This window comes from Pristiophorus japonicus, chromosome 5, assembly GCF_044704955.1.
Source record: "Pristiophorus japonicus isolate sPriJap1 chromosome 5, sPriJap1.hap1, whole genome shotgun sequence".
In the NCBI taxonomy this organism is placed as follows: Eukaryota; Metazoa; Chordata; class Chondrichthyes; family Pristiophoridae; genus Pristiophorus; species Pristiophorus japonicus.
The window spans coordinates 272,311,825-272,329,232 of record NC_091981.1 but is presented as its reverse complement, the minus strand read 5'-3'; the positions used below and the strand labels follow the sequence as shown (position 1 = coordinate 272,329,232).

General features: G+C 43.8%; 1 protein-coding gene across 4 annotated transcripts in view; it reads left to right on the top strand.

The window, feature by feature from the left end:
- The window catches only part of dpp6a (dipeptidyl-peptidase 6a), an 828,704-nt gene extending 812,252 nt beyond the window's left edge, over positions 1–16,452 (top strand). For 2 of the 4 annotated variants that reach the window (XM_070881648.1, XM_070881649.1), the window contains 3 exons: positions 2,938–3,010; positions 11,136–11,209; positions 13,641–15,383. In XM_070881648.1, coding sequence (XP_070737749.1) covers positions 2,938–3,010; positions 11,136–11,209; positions 13,641–13,787 — 294 coding nt within the window. In that variant the 3' untranslated portion in view covers positions 13,788–15,383. Of the gene's footprint in view, positions 1–2,937; positions 3,011–11,135; positions 11,210–13,640; positions 15,398–15,803 lie in introns of those variants that run through there. The other 2 variants (XR_011593400.1, XM_070881647.1) reach the window with 2 other exon arrangements.
- The last annotated feature ends 956 nt before the right edge of the window (positions 16,453–17,408 follow it).

Here is a 17,408-nt window from a genome sequence, read left to right as displayed (position 1 = left end):
GTTTCTTTTAAAAGCAGACCCTGAACTCATTGGCTGAGGAGGGAAGCGAGCTTGCCCTGCAGACAGCAAGTTGCTAACCATCCCTCCTCTGCCTGTCTCTGCTTCAGGATTTACCTGAAGTGCTGTGTGGGAGAGTTTAGACTAAGTGCTGTCGGATGTGGGGAGTTGCTGTTTGGCTAGTACGGAAATGCATCATGCAGATACAGCAGATTAAATTAAGGATGCAAGAGGAAGGGACATTGACAGGAAGAGGTTAGAGGTATGACGTGCACCTGTTGTATTAAGGGAATTAATGGGAAGCAATGAAAGTACTGTAAGACTGTGCAAGGGGCGGTAACTCCTATTCCCATTAATATAAAGAAAGAAAGACTTGAATTTATATAGCGCCTTTCACGATCACCAGACATCCCCAATCACTTTACAGCCAATGAAGTACTTTTTAAAATGCAGTCACTGTTGCAATGTGGAAAATTCGATAGCCAATTTGTGCACAGCAAACTCCCACAAACAGCTATGTGATAATGACCAGATAATCTGTTTTTTGTCATATTGAGTGTGGGATAAATATTGGCCAGGACACCAGGGATAACTCCCCTGCTCTTCTTCAAAATAGTGCCATGGGGTCTTTCATGTCATAGAAACATAGAAACATAGAAAATAGGTGCAGGAGTAGGCCATTCGGCCCTTCGAGCCTGCACCGCCATTCAATGAGTTCATGGCTGAACATGCAACTTCAGTACCCCATTCCTGCTTTCTCGCCATACCCCTTGATCCCCCTAGTAGTAAGAACTACATCGAACTCCTTTTTGAATATATTTAGTGAATTGGCCTCAATAACTTTCTGTGGTAGAGAATTCCACAGGTTCACCACTCTCTGGGTGAAGAAGATTCTCCTCATCTCGGTCCTAAATGGCTTACCCCTTATCGTTAGACTGTGACTCCTGGTTCTGGACTTCCCCAACATTGAGAACATTCTTCCTGCATCTAACCTGTCTAAACCCGTCAGAATTTTAAAATGTTTCTATGAGATCCCCTCTCATTCTTCTGAATACAAGCCCAGTTGATCCAGTCTTTCTTGATATGTCAGTCCCGCCATCCCAGGAATCAGTCTGGTGAACCTTCGCTGCACTCCCTCAATAGCAAGAATGTTTTTCCTCAAGTTAGGAGACCAAAACTGTACACAATACTCCAGGTGTGGCCTCACCAAGGCCCTGTACAACTGTAGTAACACCTCCCAGCCCCTGTACTCAAATCCCCTTGCTATGAAGGCCAACATGCCATTTGCTTTCTTAACCGCCTGCTGTACCTGCATGCCAACCTTCAATGACTGATGTACCATGACACCCAGGTCTCGTTGCACCTCCCCTTTTCCTAATCTGTCACCATTCAGATAATAGTCTGTCTCTCTGTTTTTACCACCAAAGTGAATAACTTCACAATTATCCACATTATACTTCATCTGCCATGCATTTGCCCACTCACCTAACCTATCCAAGTCACTCTGCAGCCTCATAGCATCCTCCTCACATCTCACACTGCCACCCAACTTAGTGCCATCTGCAAATTTGGAGATATTACATTTAATCCCCTCGTCTAAATCATTAATGTACAATGTAAACAGCTGGGGCCCCAGCACAGAACCTTGCTAGTCACTGCCTGCCATTCTGAAAAGTACCCATTTACTCCTACTCTTTGCTTCCTATCTGCCAAGCTGTTCTCAATCCACGTCAGCACACTACCCCCAGTCCCATGTGCTTTAACTTTGCACATTAATCTCTTATGTGGGACCTTGTCGAAAGCCTTCTGAAAGTCCAAATACACCACATCAACTGGTTCTCCCTTGTCCACTCTGCTGGAAACATCCTCAAAAAATTCCAGAAGATTTGTCAAGCATAATTTCCCTTTCACAAATCCATGCTGACTTGGACCTATCATGTCACCTCTTTCCAAATGCGCTGCTATGACATCCTTAATAATTGATTCCATCATTTTACCCACTACCGATGTCAGGCTGATCGGTCTATAATTCCCTGTTTTCTCTCTCCCTCCTTTTTTAAAAAGTGGGGTTACATTGGCTACCCTCCACTCCATAGGAACTGATCCAGAGTCTCTGGAATGCATCCGCTATTTCCAAGGCCACCTCCTTAAGTACTCTGGGATGCAGTCCATCAGGCTCTGAGGATTTATCAGCCTTCAATCCCATCAATTTCCCCACTAATAAGGATTTCCCTCAGTTCCTCCTTCTTACTAGACCCTCTGTCCACGTGAGAGGTAGACGGGGCTTCGGTTTAATATCTCATCCAAAAGACACCACAGCATTCCCTCAGTACTGCACTGTCAGCCTAGATTTTCATGCACAAGTCCCTGGAATAGGACTTGAACCCACAACCTCCTGACTTAGAGGCAAGGGTGCTACCCACTGAGCCACTGGCTGACACTATTATAAGGTTTTGGTGGGATCTCCTACCTTGACACACCTCACCAGGGCATTCAGCATTACAGCAGAACTGCCTGAACAAGGAGCTCCCTCCTCTGTCACATTTGCTTCAGTAAGATCTTTACATTGGACACTCATAGCATCCTGTTGCTCGAGCACGGCATTTTCCTATACTTAATAATTCTCCTTTGCTATCAGATAAAAGTCCCTTTACCCGCTGAGGCCTTTAAAGCACTTCAAAATTATCCATTGGTGAAGCATTTTGGGATACCCTGAAGATATGATAAATTGCAATACAAATGCAAGTTTGTCCTTTCTTTGCATGTCTGGTGTAAAAAGGACAGTAATTGGGTGGATGCTTTTCGGTGTGTACACTTGGTAAATTGCTTTGACTAGAATAAAAAGGCTACAGATATAAAACTGTACTGTTGTTGTAATTATTAATTATAAATGTACTGGGTAATCTGACACCAACAAGGTACCATTTTCTTCATGTGTAGGTGTCCGAATTCACATATCGAGTGTTGCGACTGCGAGAGGAGGAATTGTTGCTAATCCACGGGACTGCAGACGGTAAGGGTGTGAACAAGTGAATTCCATAGCATCTTGGTAAAGATCCTGGGCCTGAAATTGTGCGGAAGGACTTATGGGCGATGGTTGAGGTTTTGAAGCGGAGTTTCTGCTCATTGTCTTTCGGTCGATCCGTGCTGAGCTATCTCGGCTGATGCAGCCATTGGGAGGTTGCGGTAAAGCCGAGATGTTCGGATATCGTTGCAGTTTACCCTTTGAGTTTAGAGGCTCAACTGGAAATATCCTGTGGGAACATCTTTCTGAGGTTGCCACAGATTTCTGAGGTGCAGATTTCCACAGGACCATTAGGTGAAAGGGGGCAATTAAAGGCAAGGGACAAAATAGGGGGATAAAAATTCTTCCCTGCAGAGAAACATTTAACTTTCCCTGGTCACACAATCAAGATAAAGGATTTCTCATGTGCGGCAACACTGCTGCAATTCCACATCCTGCCACTCATGCCACAACGGATTGGGAGAATGACATGTTGTGCCATCACACGATCTCACTGAAAGTGTTTGGGTCTGATTACATAGGATATACGGCACAGAAACAGACCATCCAACCCAACCTGTCCATGCTGACATTCATGCTGCACTCGTGCCATCCTTCCTTATCTAACTCTACAAACAAAACCCTCAACTTCCTTCTCCTGCATATGCTTATCTCAGAATGGCAGGCAGTGACTAGTGGAGTACCGCAAGGTTCTGTGCTGGGGCCCCAGCTGTTTACATTGTACAGTAATGATTTAGACGAGGGGATTAAATGTAGTATCTCCAAATTTGCGGATGACACTAAGTTGGGTGGCAGTGTGAGCTGCGAGGAGGATGCTATGAGGCTGCAGAGTGACTTGGATAGGTTAGGTGAGTGGGCAAATGCATGGCAGATGAAGTATAATGTGGATAAATGTGAGGTTATCCACTTTGGTGGTAAAAACAGAGAGACAGACTATTATCTGAATGGTGACAGATTAGGAAAAGGGGAGGTGCAACGAGACCTGGGTGTCATGGTATATCAGTCATTGAAGGTTGGCATGCAGGTACAGCAGGCGGTTAAGAAAGCAAATGGCATGTTGGCCTTCATAGCGAGGGGATTTGAGTACAGGGGCAGGGAAGTGTTACTACAGTTGTACAGGGCCTTGGTGAGGCCACACCTGGAGTATTGTGTACAGTTTTGGTCTCCTAACTTGAGGAAGGACATTCTTGCTATTGAGGGAGTGCAGCGAAGGTTCACCAGACTGATTCCCGGGATGGCGGGACTGACATATCAAGAAAGACTGGATCAACTGGGCTTGTATTCACTGGAGTTCAGAAGAATGAGAGGGGATCTCATCGAAACGTTTAAAATTCTGACGGGTTTAGACAGGTTAGATGCAGGAAAAATGTTCCCAATGTTGGGGAAGTCCAGAACCAGGGGTCACAGTCTAAGGATAAGGGGTAAGCCATTTAAGACCAAGATGAGGAGAAACTTCTTCACCCAGAGAGTGGTGAACCTGTGGAATTCTCTACCACAGAAAATCATTGAGGCCAATTCACTAAATATATTCAATAAGGAGTTAGATGTAGTCCTTACTACTAGGGGAATCAAGGGGTATGGCGAGAAAGCAGGAATGGGGTACTGAAGTTGCATGTTCAGCCATGAATTTATTGAATGGCGGTGCAGGCTCGAAGGGCCGAATGGCCTACTCCTGCACCTATTTTCTATGTTTCTATGTTTCTCCTGGAACGCATCCATACTATTTGCCTCAACCACTCCCATAGTGAGTTCCACATTCTCTGGGTAACATAGATTTTTCTGAGTTCCCTATTTCATTTCTTGGTAACTATCATATTTTTGGCCCGAGTTTTGCTATCCAGACTTCTATTGTAAAGACACCTAAAATATCCGCACTGGCACCCATAGCCCTCTCAACATGACTCAAATATGTGCAGTCACTAGGGTCACAATAGAGTGCAATGGTTGACGTGGGGCACTTTCGTTCTATATCTTCTTCAACAATGAAAAAACAGTGACCAGAACAGTTATTCTTCTAGACTTGAGTTGTAAAAGAAACAAAGGAAAATTTGGATTAATATAGCGCCTTTCACGACCACCATCATCTCAAAGCACTTTACACCCAATGAAGTACTTTTGGAGAATAGTCACTGTTGTAATGTGGGAAACCCAGCAACCAATTTGCGCACAGCAAGCTCCCACAAATAGCAATGTGATATTGACCAGATAATCTGTTTTTGTTATGTTGATTGAGGGATAAATATTGGTCAGGGATAACTCCCCTGCTCTTCTTCGAAATAGTGCCATGGGACCTTTTATGTCCACCCGAGAGGGCAGACGGGGCCTCGGTTTAACCTCTCAGCCGAAAGACGGCACCTCCAATAGTGCAGCACACCCTCAGCACTGCACTGGAGTGTCAGCCTAGATTTATGTGCTCAAGTCCCTTGTGGTTGAAGAATGCATTTTCAACTGTTGAACAATCCAGTAAAGTCCCGGTGGTTACAGCTCTGTTACCGGTCATGGGAATATAAGCCTATGAACCAAAACTGCGTTTATATCGATCTTATAATTCGAACTTGAGCCTCAATATTAACCTCCGCCCCCGCATGACAGGCAGGACAAGGTCGGGGCAGGGCGGGAGGGGCGGAATGGTTAAATAAAGAATTGGGGAACTTGTCCCCAACCCGCTACATATGATGTCTACACAGTGCAATTTGGAACCTGATGTAAATTTATCAGCTGCCGGCCGGGTTTCCCAGGGCTCGGGAAACCCGGCAGCAAAAAAGGGAGGCGGGAACTGCTTTCTGCAACAGGACAGGGCATTCTCCAACACTCCCTGTGAGCTAGGAGGAGGAGGAGTGCTTCCTCCTAACCCCCCCGACATGTAATCAAGGAATCCTTCGGCCTCCCTTCTGCCAATCGAGGCCTCTCCTCTCTGCCGCGATCGGCGACATCCCCGCTCACGCAAGCACCGATCTCTACATCCCTCCCTCCTCCACCATTGCTGGGCTCTCCCACACCAGCAGCCGCCCCCCACTCCACCTCGCCCTCCCCCACCACTCCTAACAAGCCCCGATATCATAGAAACATAGAACGATAGAAAATAGGTGCAGGAGTAGGCCATTCGGCCCTTCGAGCCTACACCACCATTCAGTAAGATCATAGCTGATCATTCACCTCAGTACCCCTTTCCTGCTTTCTCTCTGTATCCCTTGATCCCTTTAGATGTAAGGGCTATATCTAACTCCCTCTTGAATATATCCAATGAACTGGCATCAACAACTTTCTGCAGTAGAGAATTCCATAGGTTAACAACTCTCTGAGTGAAGAGGTTTCTCCTCATCTCAGTCCTAAATGGCTTACCCCTTATCCTTACACTATGTCCCCTGGTTCTGGACTTCTCCAACATCGGGAACATTCTTCCTGCATCTAACCTGTCCAGTCCCGTCAGAATTATATATGTTTCTATGAGATCCCCTTTCATCCTTCTAAACTCCAGTGAATACAGGCCCAGTCGATCCAGTCTCTCCTCATATGTAAGTCCTGCCATCCCGGGAATCAGTCTGGTGAACCTTCGCTGCACTCTCTCAATAGCAAGAACGTCCTTCCTCAGATTAGGAGACCAAAACTGAACACAATATTCGAGGTGAGGCCTCACTAAGGCCCTGTACAATTGCAGTAAGACCTCCCTGCTCCTATACTCAAATCCCCTAGCTATAAAGACCAACATACCAATTTGCCTTCTTCACTGCCTGCTGTACCTGCATGCCTACTTTCAATGACTGATATACCATGACACCCAGGTCTCATTGCACCTCCCCTTTTCCTAATCTGCCGCCATTCAGATAATATTCTGCTTTCGTGTTTTTGCTACCAAAGTGGATAACCTCACATTTATCCACATTATACTGCATCTGCCACTCGTTTTCCCACTCACCTAACCTGTCCAAGTCACCCTGCAGCCTTTTAGCGTCCTCCTCACAGCTCACACCGCCACCCAGCATAGTGTCATCTGCAAACGCGGAGATTCCCTCATCCAAATCGTTAATGTATATTGTAACTAGCTGGGGTCCCAGCACTGAGCCCTGCGGCACTCCACTAGTCACTGCCTGCCATTCTGAAATGGATCCGTTTATTCCGACTCTCTGCTACCTGTCTGCCAACCAGTTCTCTATCCACGTCAGTACATTACCCCCAATACCATGTGCTTTAATTTTGCACACCAATTTTTTGTGTGGGACCTTGTCAAAAGCCCTTTGAAAGTCCAAATACACCACATCCACTGGTTCTCCCTTGTCCACTCTACTAGTTACATCCTCAAAAAATTCTAGAAGATTTGTCAAGCAGGATTTCCCTTTCATAAATCCATGCTGACTTGGACCGATCCCGTCACTGCTTTCCAAATGTGCTGCTATTTCATCTTTAATAATTGGTTCTAACATTTTCCTCACTACTGATGTCAGGCTAACTGGTCTATAATTGCCTGCCTTCTCTCTCCCTCCCTTCTTAAAAAGTGGTGTTACATTAGCTACCCTCCAGTCCATAGGAACTGATCCAGAGTCGATAAACTGTTGGAAAATGATCACCAATGCATCCACTATTTCTAGGGCTATTTCCTTAAGTTCTCTGGGATGCAGACTATCAGGCCCCAGGGATTTATCGGCCTTCAATCCCATCAAATTCCCTAACACAATTTCCTGACTAATAAGGATTTCCTTCAGTTCTCACTAGACCCTCGGTCCCTTAGTATTTCCAGAAGGTTATTTGTGTCTTCCTTCGTGAAGACAGAACCAAAGTATTTGTTTAACTGGTCTACCATTTCTTTGTTCCCCATTATAAATTCACCTGAATCTAACTGCAAGGGACCTACGTTTGTCTTCACTAATCTTTTTCTTTTCACATCTCTATAGAAGCTTTTGCAATCAATTTTTATGTTCCCAGCAAGCTTCCTCTCATACTCTATTTCCCCCCTCCTAATTAAACCCTTTGTCCTCCTCTGCTGAATTCTAAATTTCTCCCAGTCCTCAGGCCTCACCTGTCCGATTGCCCGGGTACTGTCGCCAACGGTCCCTGGCTGTGCCCCACTGCTGCTGGTTTTTCTGCCTAGAAGCTGGATGGGCAGGAAAGAGAAGAAGAAAATTATAACAAGGCCCCACCGTTAAATTCGCCAGCACATCCGCTCCACACACCCACTTCGCCTCCCCGCCCATATTGGGGCCCAGCTGTCCAGCAGCCAAGAAATGGATTCGCATTGCTTCTGCTGTTAAATCCAGTTTCTGTAGACTGTGCAGTTAATTTCAATTGTACCTCAATCTGTGGGCTTGCCGCTCGTCTATGAAAAACTGTTTTAACAGCACACGGGCTGCCTTATCGCTCAAAAATCTGTCTATCTCCACGTTAAATATATTCAATGTCTGAACCTCCACAGCTCTCTGGGGCAGAGAATTCCATAGATTAACAACCGTCTGAGAGAAGAAATTTCTCCTCATCTCAGTTTTAAATGGGCAGCCCTTATTCTAAGACTATGTCTCCTAGTTTTAGTTTCCCCTATGGGTGGAAATATCCTCTCTGCATCCACCTCATTATCTTATGTTTCAATAAGATCATCTCTCATTCTTCTGAACTCCAGTGAGTATAGGCCCAACCTATTCAACCTATCTTCATAACTCAACCCGCTCATCTCCGGAATCAACCTAGTGAACCTTCTCTGAACTGCCTCCAATGCAAGTATCTCCTTCCTTAAATACGGAGACCAAAACTGTATGCAGTACTCCCGGTATGGCCTTACCAATACCCTGTACAATTGCAGCAGGACTTCTCTACTTTTATACTTTATCCCCCTTGCAATAAAGGCCAACATTCCATTTGCCTTCCTGATTACTTCCTGTACCTGCATACTAACGTTTTGTGTTTCACGCACAAGGACCCCCAGGTCTCTCTGTACTGCAGCACTTTGCAATTTTTCTCCATTTAAATTATAACTTTGTTTTCTGTTATTTCTGCCAAAGTGGATAACCTCACATTTTCCCACATTATACTCCATCTGCCAAATTTTTGCCCACTCACTTAGCCTGTCTATATCCCTTTGCAGATTTTGTGTGTCCTCCTCAAAATTTGTTGATGGCCCACACGTCCTGTGAACATGGCTCCCTGCTGGGAGCATGCCATTGTGGGATGTTAGCATTTAAATTTACCCAGCATTTAGGTGCTGATGTGTTCTGCTCATGTATTGAATCTTGTTTGATTCAAGCTCCATTTCCCTAAGCAAGATTGAATATTAAATCTCGCTGTGCACTCGAACTCTGTGTGTGGTCTACTTCTAGCGAAGCTGACTCCTTTTGTCGTGGGAATCTCCTCGATCGATCTCAAGGTCATGTTTACTCTATTGACGATTCTTTTACTACATGCAAATGTTCGAGATGATCGATGGCAATTAGAAGGGAGCATTTTAAAACTATGCACAGAAGTGTGGGAAAGTGTATGACCCACTCGACAAGCTGACACTCAAACGCATTTGATAATCATCTCATTTCGTCTCGACTGTTTGTTAAGAAAAGCAAAATGTCATTCATATAAAAATTCAATTACAGAGGTTTCAGTCAGATGAAGATAAGCTCTTTGATGTATCATTTGGCTGTACTTTATGTTACAAGGAGAAGTCACAGAATGCTCGTGTCAAGCAGCAGTTCATTAAATGATAAATTACACTGAACTCAAGTCAGAAATAATAATGTTATATTTCTTTTGCAGGACAAAGAAAAGTTTTATGATTTAAAAATAGAACACACTGGAAATGTATAATTGGAAATATGCAATAGGTTGGCCAGCATTGAAAAGAGAAACGATTTGGACACCGCAACTCACACACTGGCCTCGGAGGGATGCAGTGCAGGTTCACCAGACATTATGAGGACAGGTTGCATCGGCTAGACTTCCATTCTGTTGAGTATAGAAGATTAAGGGGGGATCTAATGGGTTGTTTAAGATAATTAAAGGAGTTGATCGGGTCCATTGAAACTATTTCCTCTGGTGGGGTGGGGTAGTCCATAATAAGGGAACAGAACCTTAAAATTAGAGCTAGGCAGTTCAGAGATGATATCAGGAAGCACTTCTTCACACAAATGGTAGTGGAAATCTGGAACCATCTCCCTGAAAAAGCTGAGCATGGGGGTCAATTGAAAGGGGCCGATTTTGAACAAGGCCTCTGCCTGCCCAAGTGTCGCCAATGGCCGCCGAGGTACCAGACGGTACTTTGGGCGGGATATTCATCGCCGAGGTCCCTCGAAAGTGGTTGGGCGGCAAATGGATGATGCACGCCGCCAATCTGGGCAGCAGCGGGCGGGAGGTCTCATTCTCGGCGGCAGAGGTGCTTGCCGCCCAAGTGCCACCAAGGATGGAGTCGGGCCCACGGAGGGTCGAAGAGCTGGGAAAAAAATCATCAGTAACAAATTAAAAAACTATCGGAAGATCTTCAGGGGACCCCATGCAGGTAGGTCAATGTGGGGAAAAAAATATATAAAATGTTCACTAACCTATTTTTCAGGATCTTCCTACTTAGCATTGGGGATAGACCAGTCTCCAGCCAGCAGTCCACCCCCGTTCTGCCGCCGACTCCCGCCCGCATCAATCTGGGAGCTCGGCGAATGGGAGGTCAGTTGCGCCACTCGGCCGTCCGCTGATGTCAGCGGGTGGTTCCCGGTTGCACTCCCCTCCCGCCCACTCCAGGCCACATCGAAAGTGGCACTGGGCGGATCTTCCAGAGGAATGTCAGTGGCAGTGGGCGGTGAGTTGATGAATTTCAGCCCCAAAATTTCTAAGACTGAGAATGATAGATTTTTGTTTGGCAAGGGTATTAAGGGATAGGCAACCAAGGTGGGTAAATGAAGATAAGTTACAGATCAGCCCTGATCTAATTGGATGATGGAACAGGCTCGAAGGGCTGAATGGTTTCTTGTTCCTATGTTCCTAAACGTCAGTTACCATTTTAGCTGTAGACCTTTCTTGGTATTTGTTCTCTTTTCAAATGCTGACACCCCTGCTGTTTGTTTCCTTTATTTGTTTTAATTGATTGCAACTTTCCAGCCTTTACAGTTTGTTTTTCCTTCATATCTCATCACTATCTCTTTCTTTTCAGAAACTGTCCATTTCCAGCACACGGCAGATCTTATAACCCACTTAATCAACGCAAAGGCTAACTATTCTTTGCAGGTATTTTATATTTGCATTATTTACAGAGTCGCTGCTTTGTATTAAAAGGAGCACTGTCCCTCCTCAAACTGCTCTGGTGGGATTTGAGCTCATGTTCTCTGGACTAGTCGTCCCATAACCACTACATCCAGTTACATTGGCAGACTGGAGAAGCTGCATTTGTTCTCCTTAGAGCAGAGAAGGCTATGAGGAGATTTGATAGAGGTGTTCAAAATCATGAAGGTTTAAATTGAGTAAATAACCAGAAGCTGTTTCCAATGGTTGAAGGGTTGATAAACAGAGGACACAGATATAAGGTGATTGGCAAAAGTACCAGAGGCGACATGAGGAAAAACTTTTTTATGCAACGAGTGGTTAGGACCCAGAATGCACTACCTGATAGGATGGTGGATACAGATTCAATAGCAGGCTTCAAAGTGGAATTGAAGAAATACTTTCAGGAGAAAATAATTGCAGGGATATGGGGAAAGAGCGGGGTGAGCGGGACTTCGAAAGAGTCAGCACAGGGGAGTCCACGGGATGTTCCAGAAGGGGCCACCAATGTCATCCTCAACCCACCCCACCGTACCCGCCCCCAAAAGAAAATGTTTGTTTTATAAATAATTTTAAAATCTCCAACACGAATTAAAATCTGAAGGAATGCAACTCCACACTTGTAAAAGTTAATTTTCAGTGCCGGAGAGGTTGTTGGGAATAGTTAAGATTTATCGCCACGTTTAATATTCAAGCCTAACTTTTTCTGGCATGTTTAATGGGTATCTATGATGTAAGTACCGCAACTTCACACACATCATGTGTTTCTGTTCAGAGTCTCCGGCGAGATACTGGAGGAGCAGAACAACTTGGACAGCAACTTCCTGATTTCCACATTTACCTGTGCATGTGCGGTCACTAGAAGTTGCTGTCCAATTTACTCTTTAATAACTGTGAGTGCTCCTAGCCCCACCATTGCTTTTTCTGCAAATTCCAGAACAGTATCTCTTTGTGTGGTTCAGTGTCAAATTTTGTTTAATAACACTCCTGTGAAGCACCCTCGGGTTGTTTTGCTATGTTAAAGAAAGAGAAAAAAGAAAGACTTGCATTTATATAGCGCCTTTCATGACCACCGGACATCCCAAAGCCCTTTACAGCCAATGAAGTACTTTTTGGAGTGTAGTCACTGTTGTAATGTGGCAAACGCAGCAGTCAATTTGCGCACAGCAAGCTCCCATAAACAGCAATGTAATAATGACCAGATCATCTGTTTTTGTTACGTTGATTGAGGGATAAATATTGGTCAGGACACTGGGGATAACTGTCCTGCTCTTCTTCAAAATAGTGCATTGCAGCACTCCCACAGCCTAGATTTTTGTGCTAAAGTTCCTGGGGTGGAACTTGAAAAGCTATGGGAAAGCAAGTTGTGAGGAGGTCACAAAGAATCTGCAAAGGGATATAGACAGGCTCAGTGAGTGGGCAAAAATTTGGAGATGGAGTATAATGTGGGAAACTGTGAGGTTATCCACTTTGGTAGGAAAAATAAAAATGCAAATTATTATTTAAATGAGATTACAAAATCCGATGGTACAGAGGAATCTGGGGGTCCTGGTGCATGAAGCGCAAAAAGTTAGTATTCAGGTACAGCAAGTAATAAGGAAGGCAAATGGAATGTTGGCCTTTATTGCAAGGGGGATAGAGTATAAAAGTAGGGAAGTCCTGCTACAACTGTAAGACCACACCTGGAGTACTGCGTACAGTTTCCGTCTCCTTATGTAAGGAGGGATATACTTGCACTGGAGGCAGTTCAGAGAACGTTGATTGCTAAGATGAAGGGGATGTCATATGAAGAAAGGTTGAGCAGGTTGGGCTTATAGTCATTGGAGTTTAGAAGTATGAGAGGTGATCTTATTGAAACATATAAGATTATGAGGGGGCTTGACTGGGTAGATGCAGAGAGGATGTTTCCCCTCGTGGGGGAATCTAAAACTCGGGGGCATAGTTTCAGAATAAGGGGTTACCCATTTGAAATGGAAATGAGGAGGAATTTCTTCTCTCAGAGGGTCATGAATCTTTGGAATGCTCTGCCTCAGAGAGCTGTGGAGGCTGGGTCATTGAATGTAGTTAAGTTAGAGATAGACATATTTTTGAAAGATAAGGGAGTCAAGGGTTATGGGAAGCGGGCGGAGAAGTGGAGTTGAGGCCAGAATCAGATCAGCCATGATCGTATTGAATGCTGAGCAGCCTCGAGGGGCCAAATGGTCTAGTCCTACTCCTATTTCTTATGTTCTTATGACTCAGAGGCAAGTGTGCTGCCCACTGAGCCACTGCTGACACAGGCAGGTTAGAGGCGCTATATAAATGCCAATGGTTGTTGTTGAAGATGTCAGGTTTGGGTCATCTTTTTACCAGAGTACGTCTCTGTGCTGCTAAACACACGACACTACCTCTTTTACAGATATACCCCGATGAGGGCCACTTCATGGAAAAAGTCACAGTTAAGCAGCACCTGCTCAAGTCAATTGTCAGATTCTTCGAAAAATGCTTCAACCCCCCCGACAAGATCCCAGTAAAAACAGAAGTGGAGGAGGAAGAGGATGATTAATTTTTTTGGGGAGCGGTGTGCCAAGCACAAACATCTCTTTTTATAAAAATACAACTGATTTTGTTTTCCCAGAACAGTGTTATGTTAGCATGTTACAAAGACTGGGAGCAGTAACAGTCTGCTTCACTGGTGTCACTGCTTCCTCATCGGAAGAATCTCCAGCATGAAAATAAAAATCAAAGCGGTTGACTGTTGCGATGTAATTGACATCACCCCCACCCCCCCCCCACCCCCCCCCCCCGAAAAAACGGTGTCAATTTCTGTAATCTCTCACGTGATGGGGCGTTACAAAAATACACTTAATGGGTGACCGAGGAGAGCATCAGCACACGCAGAGGTCAAGTAGATCAAGAAGGTTTGCCCACACATTCAACGAATGTCCTGTCAGGGTCACCTAGATATCAACAACAACAACAACAACAACAACGGTTCAAGTTATTTTAGGGCTTGAGGTGGAAACCGAACTGCAGATGCAGTTTTATAGCACAACAACCACAACAACAAAATGCTTTGACTTGCAGTGGAACCTACATTATTTGTATTTCAGTTGTCCACCTTCCCCCGTTCAGCCACTTGATTTTTCATGGGGTCAAGGCTGTAGGTTGAGACATCACCTCATCGCTCAGTATGCCCCTTCCTGCCTGGTTATAAACCAACCATAGAGTCCTGGAAAGATTCAATTCGCTCTGTTTTCTACGTATTGTACTGTGTCTCCATTCCCATCTCTGAGGTATTGGCTGGACCATGGGGGGGTTTGCAATTGTCCGCCAATGACCTCTATCCACATCTCATATGTTGGCAGATAATGAAGGTTCCGCTTGTAATTCGAAAGCTTGGAACCATTTGGTGTTTCACAATGTGGGGCTGCATTGTCCGAATAAACTAAACTGCCATCCCTCTTCGTTTGAGCGCAACTTTTCTCCTTTTTTTCCTTCTGTTTTGATGTGCTCAACGTTACGCGTTCATTTTCATCGACTTGCAAAACTTTGGTTCAACCCATCCCAACGGTGACATTGAACCCCAACTCCAGCGCTCACAGTTGCCGTATCCTTTGCTGTTACGTTCATGAATGTATATCCTAGCTGCCGACAATAATGTTACAGGTTTCCAAACGTCTTCCTTCTGTATTTCTGTGTCAGTCTAATAAGGTTCATCTGTGCATGGCAATACACCTCTCCATCTCCGAAACTATGATGACGTGCTTGCTTTTAAGTGTACAGTTGCAGTGTCGCTAATTTCTGGCAATGTCAGTGTTTTTTTTTGAATAGCCATGCTCATTTTCTTCTCTATAGCTTCATGTATCAACAGGGTTGTCTTCTCCACCTCCTTCACACTTTTCACTGAATCGGTGTTGGTGTCCGGTAACATCTCTTTAATCCTCTGAGTGCCGATGATCTGATCTATAAAATCACATTGCAACAGTTTGCAGGTTCTAGTCATTCGAAGGCTCCATTGACCCCGTGAAGATTGGATCGCTGCACCTCCCAGAAACTGTTTTCATCGTCCAACTCCCCCAAATGATCTTCGGTTGTCAAATCCAATTCGATTGTTAACTATTAAGTGACCGGGGAAGATGCACAAGAATAACCAAACCAGTTAAGTTTTTGTAAGTGTTCTTAAAGAAAATGAAAAAAAAGATATATATATATATATATAGATATATATATATATAAAACGTTCTCATGTATTTTACATACAAGCTACAATGTAGTCCTTGCATAATGAATGTTTTGTGATGTGTGAAAAATATTATCCGTCGCATGTTTTAGTTACTCTGAAAATAAATGGGTGGTGGGAGAGAGGCTGAAAAATGTTGTCGTTCATGGTACAAAAGGAGTTGATTTAGTACTCAGAGGATTAACAGTGTGGGCACTTCCTTTGGAAATCATCTCTAATTTATGAATGTTATTTTGAGTGTTTTGTCCACAGAATGAGTAACTGGCTAATTTTGCAAATTTGCACTCCCACCTGGGACCCAGAATATTACCCCTTTACACTAAGTTTTATCATTTTAAGGAAAAAAGAAACTGTGACGATACCAATCGCAAAATCAGGCTGGACAAGGAAGCTATTTAATCTCATCTGGAATAACAACCCGCTGCCTTCCCTTTGCAGCGTCTAGCTGTTTCTTAAATTAGTCTTGGCCTCAACTACCCTTCCCAACAACCGGCTGCAGCATTTGAGCACCATGTGTGAAGAAATCCTTTCGATTGTTAACGGTTAACCCGATCACAACTGTGTTTTGAGGAACATTTACTTTCATTATCCTTTAAACCTGTAAGCATTGGAGGTTTCATATGTGACATTTAAGATAAAATTCTGAAATATTCATTGACAGTTTCACCGCTGTGGTGAAGACAGGAGCTTGGGACCCAAGAAAGGAATACAAGGGAATATCAAGCAGTCAAAGTACTGACACCTTACCATCTGACTACCAATCCTGTACTGCAACTTTATAGTTTAGCAACATTCACGTTAGAAAATCATATTATAAAATCTCGCTGTCAAAGTATCAAGAACTATACTATAAGTGCATTTATATCATTGCTTTAAACATCTCATTTTTATTATTGCTGTGTATGTAAAATTGTCTCACGGTACTCAATGAGTTGAAGGTATTATCATTTCCTACCAAACTTATTAAATAAACAGTATTAAATTCTGAGATCCCTCAATTTATGGGACTGGTCTGGATTTATTTCTGAAAACAGAAGTTTTAAGCAGCAGTTAAGGGTTTGAAATAATCATTCAGCCAGATCTGGCTCTCCAGATTAAGTTTTAACATCTAAGGGCTTCAGCAAACTGAAAAAGCAGGTACACATGGTGTGTAACTCTGACAGAATGAGAAAGAATTGTTCATTCTCAACTCCTTTGCGTTGATTACAAGTGAAGAGCTGCTCTCCTATCGACCGAGATTTTGCGGTCAGCAGTGAACAAATGGTACTAACCACGACTTTCTGTGGGCTTTTGCACTGGAACTTTTGGTGATCAGAAGTCCATTTCAGCACAGCGCCCTCTACAGAAGATCTTGGACTTGTGTGAATAGGCCAAGCACAGGTGTGTCTCCTTAACCAATCAGATTGAAGAATTCATAATGAAGCGCGCAGAGTCTGAACCAGGAAGTGTAAGTAAGAATACTTAATTCATTGTCAAATCATGCACAGAAAGTGAAATAAAGAGAGGGAACGAATGATAGGATTAAGAGAGATAAAAGAGAAAGAAAGAAAATGTTGAAAAAAAAACTTTAAAAAAAACTCCCAACAACATACGTGTAAAAGTTAATTTTCAGTGTCAGAGAGGTTGTTTGGTAATAATTAAGATTTAACTTTTTCTTGTAAGAGTTTCTACAGGGACATAAAAAAGGAAAAGAATGGATAAAGTAAATGTTGATCCCCTAGAGAATGAGACTGAGGAATTAATAATGGGGAACAGAGAAATGGCAGAGACATAGAACAAATATTTTGTATCGGTCTTCACTCTAAAAGACACTCAAAACATCCCAATACTGGATAATCAAGGGGCTAAAGGGAGGAAGGAACTTAATACAATCACTGTCACTAGTGAAGTAGTGCTCGGTAAGATAATGGGACTAAAGGCAGACAACTCACCTGGATCTGACGG